The following is an 18821-nucleotide window of genomic DNA, read 5'->3' as shown; positions in this document are numbered from 1 at the left end:
ACCAAATCACATTATTTACCTATCCAATACCATATCACATCATCTACCCATCCAATACCATGTCACATTATCTACCCATCCAATAATATATCACATCATCTACTAAACCAATACTATATCTCATACTATCCACCCATCAAATACCATATCACACCATCTACTAAACCAGTTCCATGCTATATCATCTACCCATCCAATACTATATCACATTATCTACCCATCCAATACCATATCACATTATCTACCCAAACAATACTATATCACATTATCTACTAAACCAATACCATATCACATCATCTACTAAACCAATACCATATCACATCATCTACCCATCCAAAACAATATCACATTATCACCCCCCATCAAATACTATATTACATCATCTACCCATCTAAAACCCTCACATTAATACGGTAGTCAATAAAAGAAAAATACATTCGATTGTATTTTGATAGGTAAAAGTCTTCCAGCATTGCGAGAGCGAAAATATGACCAACAATACCAGACTTTGCACGAACATCTGCTTGTTCCTCGATCAGTAAGTTTGGATCTTCTTAGAAGCCATCAATATTTTATTGATGACTGAAGTCAACAATTTCCCCAAACAACTTGACATTGTTATCCCTTTCTTGATCATCAGAGTTACCCTTATTTTTAAAGAGTGGAAGGAAAAGTTACACTGCGGTTAGTGCTCTCACACAAAAGTGGCCTACAACCTGTTATATGTCGCACACACATATACAACTTGATTTCCTCCTTGACTCTGGTTGCCAGGTGTTTGGTTATTCATACGAGAAGCGAAATTTCATCTAACACATACCCGCTAAAACATAACGTTTTCTACATAAGGTAAAATTATGTGTTTTTGCCATACAGTTTTTATCAAAGCATATGCTAAATAGCGCGTTGAAGGCATGCTGTTATCATGCGGACTTGGCAGTAATTATTAAAAACTAAGAAAAATGCTTTCGCTGTCTTTAATGATGATTAAATGAATTTAAAATATGCAAAATAAGCATGACTGACACCGGTAATTTAACCTTCAATACTGTTTTCAGGATATTTTTGCAATACATATTACAAAGTTTGTCTAATTACATCAACGGATTTGGTTAAACGCCTTTGGTGTTCATGATTACCTTCGGTTATTGTGGTTTTGAAAATGTACTTTTCACGTGATTTTAAGCATATTCATGTAAATTCTCATATCAAATCGCATTTTTTTTATGCACTAGGCATACTTGATATGAGGCAGAATTCAGTTCGGTTGCAGTTGAGGATTTGGTAGGTTTGGATATCGCATCCCAACAGGTAATCAACATGTCTCTATTATCTAACAGCTTTAACTTGAAAACTTAGAAAATATTTAAAAAAAAAAATACATTCTTTGATTCACACGCGAAATAATAGCTGTTGAAATAAAGAATATCAAAAATATAAAGTTTAACAAAAAGATTCGAATATTTTCCTTAAACTAACATCATGCAAACAAAACACTATAAAGTATTAACTGAATTTATAATATGCAAGAGATGAAGACATGTCCATTCGATAGAGTTGTGTCTAAATATGACGCATTGGGTATTTATCAGAACTATTTAATATCTAATATGAAAATTATTTCATGTCTATTAAAATAAATGTTTTTTTTAAATTCATTGTCAAAAACAAAAATGAAAGACCTGATGCGTATTTTACTAGATGTTCCAAATACTATCATCTCGTACACAATGCTAAAATATGTGTTTTTCAAAAATGAGCTGGTAATAAGAAGCGCTTTAACTGTAAGTCTGTGGCGTCGGTTGCGAACAACCAAATTGATAACTCTAGACATGTACCTGTTACACATCCTAGCATTTCACAACTTATAATTACATTGTTTGTGTATTATACTCTTAAATAAGTAGAAATAATAAGAACAACCGTTGAAATGGTTGATGATACGCCACTTTGAAACATACTGTTTTTACATTCATTTCTAAAGTGCGTGTACATATCCTTGATGCAAAGGTTCGCATAAAACTCTGGAATTCAGTTCATGCAATTTTTATCAGTTTTAAAGACAGAATGGTTTCCGCAATATATTTTAAGAGTTTCATGGAATGCTAAAACTAAGCGCCTGGGAAAAAACAAACCGTTACCATGCAAGACTGCCTGAGTTTAAAAATACTTCACACTCTAGCTTTATACAATATTTCATTGCTATTTACGTCATAAAATCATAATTGGCAATATGACATTTACGATATAATTAAAATAAAAAAAATCGATAAACAACTTTATAATTGATCACAATTACTATAACGTCTTATGCATTCATTGAGATTGATTGCATACAATTGGTTGTTCTTTGTTATTTGCTATCATACTTCATACCATATGGTTATTTCAATTACAACATTCAATCTTTCACCATCAAGGGAATAAGCTTGAAACATTAAACGCGTTGAAAAACGATAATAACACAACATCATCATTTTTGTTTTTTAACTAATCTTATTTGCTAGAAATCATCTGATATAAAAAAAAACTTTGCACATATTAAGAGTTTCAACAGCATGTATTTCTTGCGTGATCGTTCAATCTTTGAAACGTTTTAACGCATTTGCTGTGGTTTTACCATGGCTTTACTGTGGTTTTACCATGTATTTAGGGGCTTTTTGTTCCATGATCTCCATTTCATATCACTCAAAGTTTGTTTGTTTTTTTAAGTCAGGTGAAAGTATATATATATTTGAATCATGCAATTGACACTTGTTAAATATCAAGGTACAACACATATCATAATTTATATATAAGTAAAGGGTACCGTTGATAGGGCAAAGCGGTAATTTATGACGTCTAGAGTTTAAACATTAAACATATTTGAGTAATAAGACCAGAATCCTGAATATTGAATATTATTTTTGTTAGTTGTTTTGTATGAAACTTCATTTCAAGTTCTTTAAAGATGAATATTAGCTGGTAATTGATTGAAACATCGAAAAATAAATGTATTAGTTTAATCGGAGACGTTCTCTGTAGTCAAATGACACTTGTACAAAAGCATAATTATTGTGTATTGATTTTCTTGAAGGATATTATTGTTCCAACCGATATCCTTAAACCGAGTTGTTTATAAACTGTTTCGAGGAACACACTCTTACACTACAGCATATATTATCTTTCAGAACCATGATGTTGATGCTTGTGTGTGTATTTGTGTTGTTGGGTGTGCAAGGGCTCCAGGGCCAGGACGGTGAGTAGAAACAAGACATAGTTTTTTAAAAAATATACTCTGCCGTGGTAAACCAGCGGGATGACCTGCATCCGACTGGTTCGAATGTTTGACATGTATTAGTGATTATTTTTGCTTAAATAGTTGTTGAGTAATTCCTGAGTCAGTGCAGGTTGTTAAAAGGAAAATCACAACCATGCACAGCAGTACAATTTATGACTAAACAGGTGTTACCCTGACCAATAGGCTGTATTAGATAAGTTTAGAACAGAACCAACAATTTTAGGCAATTATATTGCAGATGGGCAATTAAAACTAGACTAGATGGTCTGGTCATTAAAAAATTAAACATTCGATGTTTAAAGGTCCGCCTACAGGGACTCATCTGATAAACACTCGAAGCGTTAGGTTTTGCGTTGACAATCTATCAGTGAATGAGGTAGTAGTATTTGTCAGTAAGTTGACTTGGAGTTATACATTAATGATTAAGAAGGGCTCGATCGCTACGCTCACTCCGTCCTCTCTTTTTCATTAATAATTTACTTCATGTCATCTTACTATTACTTATAGTGACAAATGAAAGTTATTTTTGTCCAATTTATTTCTGTGAATTTCACCGGATGTCAGAGTGATTTCAGACGGCCTGACGCTTTAACCATTCAGTGTGTGTATACCACGTGATAAATTGCTTCATAAATTCTACGTCGGAAGGCAATAGTTTGATTTGAAATAAGACTTTAAACCAAGAAAACTTCACTATTTCTTAACCATTTAAAATGAAATATAGCACAGTCTACGCCGCTTATGGAGCCCCACCTTCGGTCTTTTACCAAAATTTGATTGAGAGTTTAGTTTCTTAAAACACTTCGACAAACCTTTTCACAATACGGCCGTCTGACGGAGCACTGTCACAACATTATTTTGGAAACAGGTTTGTCGAAGTGTTTGATATAACGAATGACCTCATCAATTTTCGGTAATAAAACACATGTGGGGCTCTTTAAGCGGCATAGACTGCCCTTTGTTTTTATTTAAAATGGTGTTGTAAATGAAAAATTATCTTTGATTTAAGTCTTCATTTTAAGCAAATACTTGCCTTCCGATGTAGCATATATGACGTAATTTATCACGTGGTATACACACACTGATATACTTTGAGGATTTTTATGTGCTGAATTAAATGCTCTGTATGAATTAGGTCAGATTTCTGAAATTTACTTTTTCAAGAAATGGAATATCATCTCACATGTCACACAGACTGCACACGTATCATATTCCCTCACTCTTAATTTGAGATGATTTTAAATATTACGTCGTCATCAAAAATGATTTGTAGGTAATTGTATCTCTTAGGAAAAGGCAGTCGAAATGCATTTTGAATTTATCAGCATTTTACCCTTTACACACGTTGTGAATGGGTCTTCTTAATCCGATCCTGTGGATACGTGTGTAGTCTGTTGCCATTGGTTAAACTCACTGACAACTGTTTAATGATTCTTTGAAGTAAAAGATAATGATTTATAATCTCGATCGCTGTACTGTTGCATCGTGTTTCGAAATATACAAGATTTATGACAATCACTTAAAAACATTGATCTTTAGAAGTGTGTTTTGTCGGTATATGTTTTTCGACATTGGATTATTATAATTGTCATTAACGAGAACATGGTTACATATTTTAAAGCAATGATTAAAGCTGCACTCTCACAGATTTACCGTTTTTACATTTTTTTTGTCTTGGAAAGAGGATTTTTTTTTTGCGTAAATATCTAAAATCCAATGATAAAAGATTGCTGACAAAAGATCAGAGCGCAGATTTGCATATTTCCGTTCGAAAATTAATGTTTTATTGTTTAAACCGTTACTAACGGTTCAAGTAAAATGCATAAAACATGATTTTTTTAACTTAAATATGAAATTCTGCGATCTAAATTTTGTCAGCAGTCTTATATCACTGGTTTCCATGGATTTACGCAAAAATTGGTTCGTTCCAAGACAAAAAATAAAATGTTGTTAAAGACTTTTGATATTTTTTTCACCCAGAGAAAGCAGCACCAGGTTCGGATAAGTATTCTAAGATTGATGTATTTTGACTTAAAATATTTATAAATGAAATTAATAACCTTCGAGTGATAATTGAAATACAATACATAGTTTGACAGATATCAAGAAATATCTTAAATATGAGCACTCGCGGTGAATAGAACTTGATGCAAAGCATAAGTATGTCTTGAGTTTAATAGTATAAGGCATACATGTTAATTTCACTGAAATTATTTCTCCACTGTCACTCACAGGGCACTATTTTTCAGTTGCAGACACTGCTTTTACCAGGCGTGAGTATGACAGTGCTGGAATTGTAAAGCATTTATTTTACATATTAACAATAGACAAAAATAGTCAAAACATAATCAAAGAAATCTGCAAGGGGAATCGCGCGCGCCTTGTAGGCTGCGCTGACTTGACGTCATAAAAAGAAGTTGCGTTTCTCCTTATTTTGAATGAAATAACGGCAGATAAATCCAACACACATCGGATCACATTCCCCGTTTTCCAAACTGATACTTGATATTTTAAGAATAATGAGTCAAAGCTGGTCTACTACCTGTCCTGAATAAAATAAACGTTGATAGTACCGTCAGTATGCTGTCCATTTATTTGAATGTTTAACAATCATTTTTATTAACGTTATTGGACGTTAATCGTATGCATTTTATGTCTTTACCATCCGTCCAATGCAGACGCTCTAAAACCTCCTTAAAACATTCCTAGTGTGCCGAAACAAATGCCGTACGGAGCTGTGCTACCTAGCAGACGAAACTGACTGCCGGCGCTTCATCATGTGCGAAGAGGTGGCCCCGGGCAACCAGTATACTGCCATTGTCATGCATTGCGCCTACGGCACCTTTTGGGCGGGTCTCCAGGTTGAGAGGACAATTTTATGTGACTCGCAAAAAAACGTCAACTGCAGCATCAGTAAGTTGTTACGTCATTACAATGTGGGTAAATGGTTCCATCCCGACATCTCCCTGGGGTAATTGATGTCATCCAAGTAATTCGATCTAGGCGTACCGAACATATCTAAGGTCAAAATACGTTTATGTAATGCTGGGCTAACTAACAAACAATATAAAAATGTTGAGGTTATGAACATAGTCATAAATATTACCATGCGTAACAGTTACGCCTTTTGATTAGAACTTGTAATGCTGATGGGCTAATTTATAATGCTGATAAGGTTACTGCGAATGGTTCCGTTGCAATCTTATAGCATTAAGCCCTTTGTAGACTTATCGCTGCTGTTACACTTTTGTCGTTTTGTTTCTTTAGTTAATTGTTTTCATGAAAAGACAAACGAACATATAATTCGCCGATGACTTTACTTGCCTACTTGCCTACTTGACTACTCACCAATGCGACAAACCTGCATAGTCGCCGATGACTTAACTTGCTTACTTTCCTACTCACTATTGCGACAAACCTGCACAGTCGCCGATGACTTTACTTGCCTACTTTCCTACTTGCCTACTTGCCTACTCACTAATGCGACAAACCTGCATAGTCGCCGATGACTTTACTTGCCTACTCACTAATGCGACAAACCTGCATAGACGCCAATGACTTTACTTGCCTACTTGCCTACTCACTATTGCGACAAACCTGCACAGTCGCCGATGACTTTACTTGCCTACTTTCCTACTTGCCTACTTGCCTACTCACTAATGCGACAAACCTGCATAGTCGCCGATGACTTTACTTGCCTTCTCACTAATGCGACAAACCTGCATACTCGCCGATGACTCTACTTGCCTAGTCACTAATGCGACAAACCTGCATAGTCGCCGATGACATTACTTGCCTACTCACTAATGCGACAAACCTGCAAAGTCGTTTCCAATATCATATCTAGTCAATCGACGCGTTCGTGACCAATATTTTATTTTTAATATATCCTTCTGCGCAAAAAAGGACAATTCAACTATTATTATAATAATAACTGCGCAAAAAAGGACAATTCAAATGTTATTATAATAATAACTGCGCAAAAAGGACAATCCAAATGTTATTATAATAATAACTGCGCAAAAAAGGACAATTCAAATGTTATTATAATAATAACTGCGCAAAAAGGACAATTCAAATGTTATTATAATAATAAATGCGCAAAAAAAGGACAATTCAAATGTTATTATAATAATAACTGCGCAAAAAATGACAATTCAAATGTTATTATAATAATAACTGCGCAAAAAGGACAATTCAAATGTTATTATAATAATAAATGCGCAAAAAAGGACAATTCAAATGTTATTATAATAATAACTGCGCTAAAGGACAATTCAAATGTTATTATAATAATAACTGCGCAAAAAAGGACAATTCAAATGTTATTATAATAATAACTGCGCTAAAAGGACAATCCAAATGTTATTATAATAATAACTGCGCTAAAAGGACAATTCAAATGTAATTATTTTTCAAATGTTATTTTAATGATAATATTTGAAATGTGCTTTTTGCGCAGAAGGACTCTGTTAATTGTATCCCGGCACAACTTATTGCCGATTACACAGATAAATAAATACTTTAATACATCCAAAAGGATGAAACATGCATTTAAAAAAGCACAACAATGAATGTGAAGTGACAAAGGACGGTTGAGTAATGATTGTGCCTTCATGGAATCAAAGAACTTTTATCGATCATATGCTTTTATTTAGTTATAGGGTTATTAAGAGATCGACTTCGAGTTAGACCTACTGGGCGAGAACAATTGTATTGCATGACCAGTTACATTAATACATCTTTCGTTTATTCAGATTATTGCGAGTGGCGAAAGAAAGGCGAGAAGTTTGACCTTCAGGACTCAAATTGCAAGATATACTGGGAGTGCAGTAGTGGAGGTAGGATAGGCTTCCTTGAAACAGGGTCATCGTAAATGTTTGGCTACAGGGCTAGTCCTTGTAATTATCATTGCACTATTATAATAATTATATTAAGAGCTTTAATGTAATAATTGTCATTTATTACCTCCTTTTTTAACTTTTTTATATGTGTACGTAAAACAAAAAAACTGAAACTACGAGTGTCTGTTACGAACACTTAGTGGTCGACGTGATTCTTTGGTCTTTGCTAGTATTAATCAACTTTATGTGGTCGTCTCGGTGCACCAAGTTAATAATAACAGACACTAATCTATACTTAAGGTTTCGCAATCGTTTTGGAATTCATCAATGGAAGAGATATGTACATGGTGGAACGGTAAACAAACAACAGTAGTTCGGAATTTTCAAAAAGGAAATGTTTTGGTGTGTGATGGTGTGTGCGCGCTCCCGTTGGCCTGTAAGTGTGTGCGCGCCCCCGTTGGTCTGTAAGTGTGTGCGCGCCCCCGTTGGTCTGTAAGTGTTTGCGCGCCCCCGTTGGTCTGTAAGTGTTTGCGCACCCACGTTGGTCTGTAAGTGTTTGCGCGCCCCCGTTGGTCTGTAAGTGTTTGCGCGCCCCCGTTGGTCTTTAAGTGTGTGCGCGCCCCCGTTGGTCTGTAAGTGTGTGCGCGCCCCCGTTGGTCTGTAAGTGTTTGCGCACCCCCGTTGGTCTGTAAGTGTTTGCGCGCCCCCGTTGGTCTGTAAGTGTTTGCGCGCCCCCGTTGGTCTGTAAGTGTGTGCGCGCCCCCGTTGGTCTGTAAGTGTGTGCGCGCCCACGTTGGTCTGTAAGTGTGTGAGCGCCCCCGTTGGTCTCCAAGTGTTTGCACGCACCCGTTGGTCTGTAAGTGTTTGCACGCCCCCGTTGGTCTGTAAGTGTGTGCACGCCACCATTGATCTGTAAGTGTTTGCGTGCCCCCGTTGGTCTGTAAGTGTTTGCGTGCCCCCGTTGGTCAGTAAGTGTGTGCGCGCCCCCGTTGGTCTGTAAGTGTTTACGCGCCCCCGTTGGTCCGTAAGTGTTTGCGCGCCCCCGTTGGTCCGTCAGTGTGTGCGTATGTGTTAGGGTGTTCTATATTTTAAATTATTTTCACAAGGAGCCCCATTTCCTGTACAGCTAGGTAGCTATTATCTTGTTTTAAGTGTTCAACATACAGTTTCTGTTACATACTTAAGTAGATCTGATAGAAAAAGCCCCAGTGCGGGGCTTGCAGGGGGCATCAAGGACATGGCGTTTCAGGGAGCGTAACTTAGGGGCATAACCTTTTGACATGCCCTCTTCCCTTCGAAACGAAATTTATTTGGTAAAACTAACACGGTTTAACAATAGGACAATAGGACGATGTTCGACCTGGTTTAATTATCGAGTTAATGCATGCTTAATCTAATAATATTATTTAAACTTAAATAATACCTGAATTTTCAAACAATGAAATCGTTGTTATTTCAATTTAGCAGTTATACTAAATGATGTTACTCTTGGGAATCTTAATTATTTATGCCATAATACACTGACAATCATTTTAAACTAAGACAAATTAAATACGCTCAGTAGTAAGACTTGCTGTTTTAAAGTGTAAAATACATGACGTCATAATTTCGTTTATTTAAAAAACAATATCAAACACAACACACTATTATAATCTTAATAAAAAGTCATTTTAATCTTGAATTTTTCACACAATATCAATATCTTCTGTTACACGTACGTGTATCACTTGATTGTAGTGTTGACTCCATCGTGTTGCGGCGAACAACGGAAGTTTGACCCAAAAGCAAAAGCATGTGTGGCCGATTTAACCTGCGCTGACCAGTGTCCGATCAAGAAAGGTAATTTGTACACAGGACTTCTGAATAAAAAAGTCCGATGTTTTATAATTTCGATGTCACGAAACTCAAAGACGATAAGGCAATTAGAAATCACCTCAACACTAAACTATCATGGTTTAATACGATGATAATGGTCTACTACATATTACCTTGACAACGCCAAAGCCACTTCAAATAAACATAATTGTTATGTTGTATTATGTGTACGTAAGAAATGCTGAAACCCTGTGTCTTACATCTAACCTTTTTTCATGCTTTAAAAATTAAATGTGTGTTATTGGTTGCCGCATGAACGATAACCGCTGGCTTTTCCACAAAGTGTATTCAAATGTGATGACAGTACCAGGTATATGTTCTCACACTGTGATGACTGTATCAGGTGTATGTTCTCATACTGTGATGTCGGTACAAGGTGTATGCTCTCACACTGTGATGTCTGTACCAGGTGTATGTTCTCAAACTGTGATGACTGTACCAGGTGTATGTTCTCACATTGTGATGACTGTACCAGTCTATGTTCTCATAGTGCGATGTCTGTATCAGGTGTATGTTCTCAAAGAGTGATGTCTGTACCAGGTGTATGTTCTCAAACTGTGATGTCTGTACCAGATGTATGTTCTCATACTGTGATGTATGTACCAGGTGTATGTTCTCATACTGTGATGTATGTACCAGGTGTATGTTTTCATACATTGATGTCGGTACCAGGTGTATGTTCTCAGACTGTGATGTCGATACCAGGTGTATGATCTCAAACAGTGATGTCGGTACCAGGTGTATGTTCTCAAACTGTGATGACTGTACCAGGTGTATGTTCTCACACTGTGATGTCGGTACCAAGTGTATGTTCTCACACTGTGATGTCTGTATCTGGTGCATGTTCTCACATTGTGATGACTGTACCAGGTGTATTTTCTCAAACTGTGATGTCGGTACTAGGTGTATGTTCTCAAACTGTGATGTCGGTACCAGGTGTATGTTCTCACACTGTGATGTCTGTATCTGGTGCATGTTCTCACATTATGATGACTGTACCAGGTGTATGTTCTCAAACTGTGATGTCGATACCAGGTGTATGTTCTCAAACTGTGATGTCGGTACCAGGTGTATGTTCTCACACTGTGATGTATGTATCTGGTGCATGTTCTCACATAGTGATGACTGTACCAGGTGTATGTTCTCAAACTGTGATGACAGTACCAGGTGTATGTTCTCACACTGTGATGACTGTATCTGGTGCATGTTTTCACATTGTGATGACTGTACCAGTGTATGTTCTCAAACTGTGATGACAGCACCAAGTGTATGTTCTCACACTGTGATGACTGTATCTGGTGCATGTTCTCATACTGTGATGTCGGTACCAGGTGCATATTCACAAACTGTGATGTCTGTACCAGGTGTATGTTCTCAAACTGTGATGACTGTACCAGGTGTATGTTCTCAAACTGTGATGTCGATACCAGATGTATGTTCTCACACTGTGATGACAGTACCAGGTGCATGTTCACATAGTGTGATCTCGGTTCCAGGTGTATGTTCTCATACTGTGATGTCTGTACCAGGTGCATGTTCTCAAACTGTGATGACTGTACCAGGTATACGTTCTCACACTATGATGACTGTACCAGGTGAATGTTCTTATACTGTGATGTCTGTACTAAACGCATGTTCTCAGACTGTGATGACTTACCAGGTGCATGTTCTCACACTATGATGACTGTAACAGGTGAATGTTCTAAAATTGTGATGTCGGTACCAGGTTTATGTTCTCAAATTGTGATGTCGGTACCAGGTGTATGTTCTTAAACTGTGATGACTGAACCAGGTGTATGTTCTCATAGTGTGATAACAGTACCAGGTGTATGTTCTCATACTGTGATGACAGTACCAGGTACATGGTCTCATACTGTGATGACTGTACCAGATGCATGTTCTCACACTGTGAGGTCGGTACCAGGTGTATGTTCTCAAACTGTAATGTCTGTACCAGGTGTATGTTCTGATACTGTGATAACAGTACCAGGTGTATGTTCTCATACTGTGATGTCGGTACCAGGTGTATGTTCTCAAACTGTGATTGCTGTACCAGGTGTATGTTCTCAAACTGTGATGTCGGTACCAGGTGTATGTTCTCAAACTGTGATGTCGGTACCAGGTGTATGTTCTCAAACTGTGATGGCTGTAACAGGTATATGTTCTCAAACTGTGATGTCGGTACCAGGTCTATGTTCTCAAACTGTGATGTCGGTACCAGGTGCATGTTCTCATACTGTGATGACTGTACCAGGTGTATGTTCTCAAACTGTGATGACAGTACCAGGTGTATGTTCTCACACTGTGATGACTGTACCAGGTGTATGTTCTCATAGTGCGATGACTGTACCAGGTATATGTTCTCTAACTGTGATGTCGGTACCAGGTGTATGTTCTCATACAGTGGTGACAGTATCAGGTGCATGTTCTCATACTGTGATGGCTGTACCAGGTGTATGTTCTCATACTGTGATGACTGTACCAGGTGTATGTTCTCAAACTATGATGTCGGTACCAGATGTATGTTCTCAAACTGTGATGGCTGTACCAGGTATATGTTCTCAAACTGTGACGTCGGTACCAGGTCTATGTTCTCAAACTGTGATGTTGGTACCAGGTGCATGTTCTCATACTGTGATGACTGTACCAGATGTATGTTCTCACACTGTGATGTCTGCACCAGGTGTATGTTCTCAAACTGTGATGTCGGTACCAGGTGCATGTTCTCATACTGTGATGACTGTACCAGATGTATGTTCTCACACTGTGATGTCTGCACCAGGTGTATGTTCTCACACTGTGATGTCGGTACCAGGTGTATGTTCTCATACTATGGTGACATTATCAGGTGCATGTTCTCATACTGTGATGACTGTAACAGGTGTATGTTCTCATACTGTGATGACTGTACCAGGTGTATGTTCTCAAACTGTGATGGCTGTACCAGGTGCATGTTCTTAAACTGTGATGACAGTACCATGTGTATGTTCTCAAACTTCTTAAAACACTTCGACAAACCTTTTCACAATACGGCCGTCTGACGGAGCACTGTCACAACATGATTTTGGAAACAGGTTTGTCGAAGTGTTTGATAAAACGAATGACCTCATCATTTTTCGGTAATAAAACACATGTGGGGCTCTTTAAGCGGCATAGACTGCCCTTTGTTTAATTTAAAATGGTGTTGTAAATGAAACATTATCTTTGATTTAAGTCTTCATTTTAAGAAAATGCTTGCCTTCCGATGTTGTATATATGACGTAATTTATCACGTGGTAACACACACTGATATACTTTGAGGATTTTTATGTGCTGAATTAAATGCTCTGTATGAATTAGGTCAGATTTCTGAAATTTACTTTTTCAAGAAATGGAATATCATCTCACATGTCACACAGACTACACACGTATCATATCCCTCACTCTTAATTTGAGATGATTTTAAATATTACGTCGTCATCAAAAATGATTTGTAGGTAATTGTAACTCTTAGGAAAAGGCAGTCGAAATGCATTTTGAAATTATCAGCATTTTACCCTTTACACACGTTGTGAATGGGTTTTCTTAATCCGATCCTGTGGATACGTGTGTAGTCTGTTGCCATTGGTTAAACTCACTGACAACTGTTTAATGATTCTTTGAAGTAAAAGGTAATGATTTATAATCTCGATCGCTGTACTGTTGCATCGTGGTTCGAAATATACAAGATTTATGACAATCACTTAAATAACATTGATCTTTACAAGTGTGTTTTGTCGGTTTATGTTTTTCGACATTGGATTATTATAACCAAATAACTGTCTTTAACGAGAACATATTAACAGATTTACCGTTTTTACATTTTTTTTATTTTTTGTCTTGGAAAGAGGAATTTTTTGCGTAAATATCTGAAAACCAATGATAAAAGATTGCTGACAATGATCAGAGCGCAGATTTCCATATTTCCGTTCGAAAATTAATGTTTTATGGTTTAAACCGTTACTAGCGGTTCAAGTAAAATGCATAAAACATGGATTTTTGAACTTTTTGAATATGAAATTCTGCGATCTAATTTTAGTTTATTTAATTTGAGTTTATTAGAGGAAGGCATACATGTTAATTTCACTGAAATTATTTCTCCACTGTCACTCACAGGGCACTATTTTTCAGTTGCAGACACTGCTTTTACCAGGCGTGAGTATGACAGTGCTGGAATTGTAAAGCATTTATTTTACATATTAACAATAGACAAAAATAGTCAAAACATAATCAAAGAAATCTGCAAGGGGAATCGCGCGCGCCTTGTAGGCTGCGCTGACTTGACGTCATAAAAAGAAGTTGCGTTTCTCCTTATTTTGAATGAAATAACGGCAGATAAATCCAACACACATCGGATCACATTCCCCGTTTTCCAAACTGATACATGATATTTTAAGAATAATGAGTCAAAGCTGGTCTACTACCTGTCCTGAATAAAATAAACGTTGATAGTACCGTCAGTATGCTGTCCATTTATTTGAATGTTTAACAATCATTTTTATTAACGTTATTGGATGTTAATCGTATGCATTTTATGTCTTTACCATCCGTCCAATGCAGACGCTCTAAAACCTCCTTAAAACATTCCTAGTGTGCCGAAAAAAATGCCGTACGGAGCTGTGCTACCTAGCAGACGAAACTGACTGCCGGCGCTTCATCATGTGCGAAGAGGTGGCCCCGGGCAACCAGTATACTGCCACTGTCATGCATTGCGCCTACGGCACCTTTTGGGCGGGTCTCCAGGTTGAGAGGACAATTTTATGTGACTCGCAAAAAAACGTCAACTGCAGCATCAGTAAGTTGTTACGTCATTACAATGTGGGTAAATGGTTCCATCCTGACATCTCCCTGGGGTAATTGATGTCATCCAAGTAATTCGATCTAGGCGTACCGAACATATCTAAGGTCAAAATACGTTTATGTAATGCTGGGCTAACTAACAAACAATATAAAAATGTTGAAGGTTATGAACATAGTCATAAATATTACCATGCGTAACAGTTACGCCTTTTGATTAGAACTTGTAATGCTGATGGGCTAATTTATAATGCTGATAAGGTTACTGCGAATGGTTCCGTTGCAATCTTATAGCATTAAGCCCTTTGTAGACTTATCGCTGCTGTTACACTTTTGTCGTTTTGTTTCTTTAGTTAATTGTTTTCATGAAAAGACAAACGAACATATAATTCGCCGATGACTTTACTTGCCTACTTGCCTACTTGACTACTCACCAATGCGACAAACCTGCATAGCCGCCGATGACTTTACTTGCCTACTTGCCTACTCACTATTGCGACAAACCTGCACAGTCGCCGATGACTTTACTTGCCTACTTTCCTACTTGCCTACTTGCCTACTCACTAATGCGACAAACCTGCATAGTCGCCGATGACTTTACTTGCCTACTCACTAATGCGACAAACCTGCATAGACGCCAATGACTTTACTTACCTACTTGCCTACTCACTATTATGACAAACCTGCACAGTCGCCGATGACTTTACTTGCCTACTTTCCTACTTGCCTACTTGCCTACTCACTAATGCGACAAACCTGCATAGTCGCCGATGACTTTACTTGCCTTCTCACTAATGCGACAAACCTGCATACTCGCCGATGACTCTACTTGCCTAGTCACTAATGCGACAAACCTGCATAGTCGCCGATGACATTACTTGTCTACTCACTAATGCGACAAACCTGCAAAGTCGTTTCCAATATCATATCTAGTCAATCGACGCGTTCGTGACCAATATTTTATTTTTAATAAATCCTTCTGCGCAAAAAGGACAATTCAACTGTTATTATAATAATAACTGCGCAAAAGAGGACAATTCAAATGCTATTATAATAATAACTGCGCAAAAAGGACAATCCAAATGTTATTATAATAATAACTGCGCAAAAAAGGACAATTCAAATGTTATTATAATAATAACTGCGCAAAAAAGGACAATTCAAATGTTATTATAATAATAAATGCGCAAAAAAGGACAATTCAAATGTTATTATAATAATAACTGCGCTAAAAGGACAATTCAAATGTTATTATAATAATAACTGCGCTAAAAGGACAATTCAAATGTAATTATTTTTCAAATGTTATTTTAATGATAATGTTTGAAATGTGCTTTTTGCGCAGAAGGACTCTGTTAATTGTATCCCGGCACAACTTATTGCCGATTACACAGATAAATAAATACTTTAATACATCCAAAAGGATGAAACATGCATTTAAAAAAGCACAACAATGAATGTGAAGTGACAAAGGACGGTTGAGTAATGATTGTGCCTTCATGGAATCAAAGAACTTTTATCGATCATATGCTTTTATTTAGTTATAGGGTTATTAAGAGGTCGACTTCGAGTTAGACCTACTGGGCGAGAACAATTGTATTGCATGACCAGTTACATTAATACATCTTTCGTTTATTCAGATTATTGCGAGTGGCGAAAGGAAGGCGAGAAGTTTGGCCTTCATGACTCAAATTGCAAGATATACTGGGAGTGCAGTAGTGGAGGTAGGATAGGCTTCCTTGAAACAGGGTCATCGTAAATGTTTGGCTACAGGGCTAGTCCTTGTAATTATCATTGCACTATTATAATAATTATATTAAGAGCTTTAATGTAATAATTTTCATTTATAACCTCCTTTTTTAACTTTTTTATATGTGTACGTAAAACAAAAAAAAACTGAAACTACGAGTGTCTGTTACGAACACTTAGTGGTCGACGTGATTCTTTGGTCTTTGCAAGTATTAATCAACTTTATGTGGTCGTCTCGGTGCACCAAGTTAATAATAACAGACACTAATCTATACTTAAGGTTTCGCAATCGTTTTGGAATTCATCAATGGAAGAGATATGTACATGGTGGAACGGTAAACAAACAACAGTAGTTCGAAATTTTCAAAAAGGAAATGTTTTGGTGTGTGATGGTGTGTGCGCGCTCCCGTTGGCCTGTAAGTATGTGCGCGCCCCCGTTGGTCTGTAAGTGTGTGCGCGCCCCCGTTGGTCTGTAAGTGTTTGCGCGCCCCCGTTGGTCTGTAAGTGTTTGCGCACCCACGTTGGTCTGTAAGTGTTTGCGCGCCCCCGTTGGTCTGTAAGTGTTTGTGCGCCCCCGTTGGTCTTTAAGTGTGTGTGCGCCCCCGTTGGTCTGTAAGTGTGTGCGCGCCCACGTTGGTCTGTAAAAGTTTGCGCACCCCCGTTGGTCTGTAAGTGTTTGCGCGCCCCCGTTGGTCTGTAAGTGTTTGCGCGCCCCCGTTGGCCAGTAAGTGTGTGCGTGCCCCCGTTGGTCTGTAAGTGTGTGCGCGCCCACGTTGGTCTGTAAGTGTGTGCGCGCCCCCGTTGGTCTCCAAGTGTTTGCACGCACCCGTTGGTCTGTAAGTGTTTGCACGCCCCCGTTGTTCTGTAAGTGTGTGCGCGCCACCATTGATCTGTAAGTGTTTGCGTGCCCCCGTTGGTCTGTAAGTGTTTGCGTGCCCCCGTTGGTCAGTAAGTGTGTGCGCGCCCCCGTTGGTCTGTAAGTGTTTACGCGCCCCCGTTGGTCCGTAAGTGTTTGCGCGCCCCCGTTGGTCCGTCAGTGTGTGCGTATGTGTTAGGGTGTTCTATATTTTAAATTATTTTCACAAGGAGCCCCATTTCCTGTACAGCTAGGTAGCTATTATCTTGTTTTCAGTGTTCAACATACAGTTTCTGTTACATACTTAAGTAGATCTGATAGGAAAAGCCCCAGTGCGGGGCTTGCAGGGGGCATCAAGGACATGGCGTTTCAGGGAGCGTAACTTAGGGGCATAACCTTTTGACATGCCCTCTTCCCTGCGAAACGAAATTCATTTGGTAAAACTAACACGGTTTAACAATAGGACAATAGGACGATGTTCGACCTGGTTTAATTATCGAGTTAATGCATGCTTAATCTAATAATATTATTTAAACTTAAATAATACCTGAATTTTCAAACAATGAAATCGTTGTTATTTCAATTTAGCAGTTAAACTAAATGATGTTACTCTTGGGAATCTTAATTATTTATGCAATAATACACTGACAATCATTTTAAACTAAGACAAATTAAATACGCTCAATAGTAAGACTTGCTGTTTTAAAGTGTAAAATACATGACGTCATAATTTCGTTTATTTAAAAAACAATATCAAACACAACACACTATTATAATCTTAATAAAAAGTCATTTTAATCTTGAATATTTCACACAATATCAATACCTTCTGTTACACGTACGTGTATCACTTGATTGTAGTGTTGACTCCATCGTGTTGCGGCGAACAACGGAAGTTTGACCCAAAAACAAAAACATGTGTGGCCGATTTATTCTGCGCTGACCAGTGTCCGATCAAGAAAGGTAATTTGTACACAGGACTTCTGAATAAAAAAGTCCGATGTTTTATAATTTCGATGTCAAGAAACTCAAAGACGATAAGGCAATTAGAAATCACCACAACACTAAACTATCATGGTTTAATACGATGATAATGGTCTACTACATATTACCTTGACAACGCCAAAGCCACTTCAAATAAACATAATTGTTATGTTGTATTATGTGTACGTAAGAAATGCTGAAACCCTGTGTCTTACATCTTAACTTTTTTCATGCTTTAAAAAGTAAATGTGTGTTATTGGTTGCCGCATGAACGATAACCGCTGGCTTTTCCACAAAGTGTATTCAAATGTGATGACTGTACCAGGTATATGTTCTCACACTGTGATGACTGTACCAGATGTATGTTCTCAAACTGTGATGACTGTACCAGGTGTATGTTCTCACATTGTGATGACTG

The 18821-nt window shown here is 37.6% G+C and overlaps 1 protein-coding gene across 4 annotated transcripts in view; it reads left to right on the top strand.

Moving 5' to 3' along the window:
* Positions 1-1235: 1235 nt before the first annotated feature.
* Positions 1236-18821, top strand: part of LOC128202677 (uncharacterized) — a 35509-nt gene continuing 17923 nt past the window's right edge. The window contains exons 1-10 of one of the 4 annotated variants that reach the window (XM_052904000.1): positions 1236-1311; positions 3171-3238; positions 5530-5553; positions 5990-6193; positions 8038-8121; positions 9862-9963; positions 14149-14172; positions 14609-14812; positions 16455-16538; positions 18281-18382. In XM_052904000.1, the coding sequence (XP_052759960.1) occupies positions 3175-3238; positions 5530-5553; positions 5990-6193; positions 8038-8121; positions 9862-9963; positions 14149-14172; positions 14609-14812; positions 16455-16538; positions 18281-18382 (892 nt within the window). In that variant the 5' untranslated portion in view covers positions 1236-1311; positions 3171-3174. The remainder of the gene's footprint in view (positions 1312-3170; positions 3239-5529; positions 5554-5989; positions 6194-8037; positions 8122-9861; positions 9964-14148; positions 14173-14608; positions 14813-16454; positions 16539-18280; positions 18383-18821) is intronic. The other 3 variants (XM_052903762.1, XM_052903841.1, XM_052903923.1) reach the window with 3 other exon arrangements.

The sequence above is a fragment of the Mya arenaria genome, chromosome 1 (genome assembly GCF_026914265.1).
Source record: "Mya arenaria isolate MELC-2E11 chromosome 1, ASM2691426v1".
NCBI classification, from domain to species: Eukaryota; Metazoa; Mollusca; class Bivalvia; order Myida; family Myidae; genus Mya; species Mya arenaria.
This window is presented reverse-complemented; position numbering and strand designations above follow the sequence as displayed.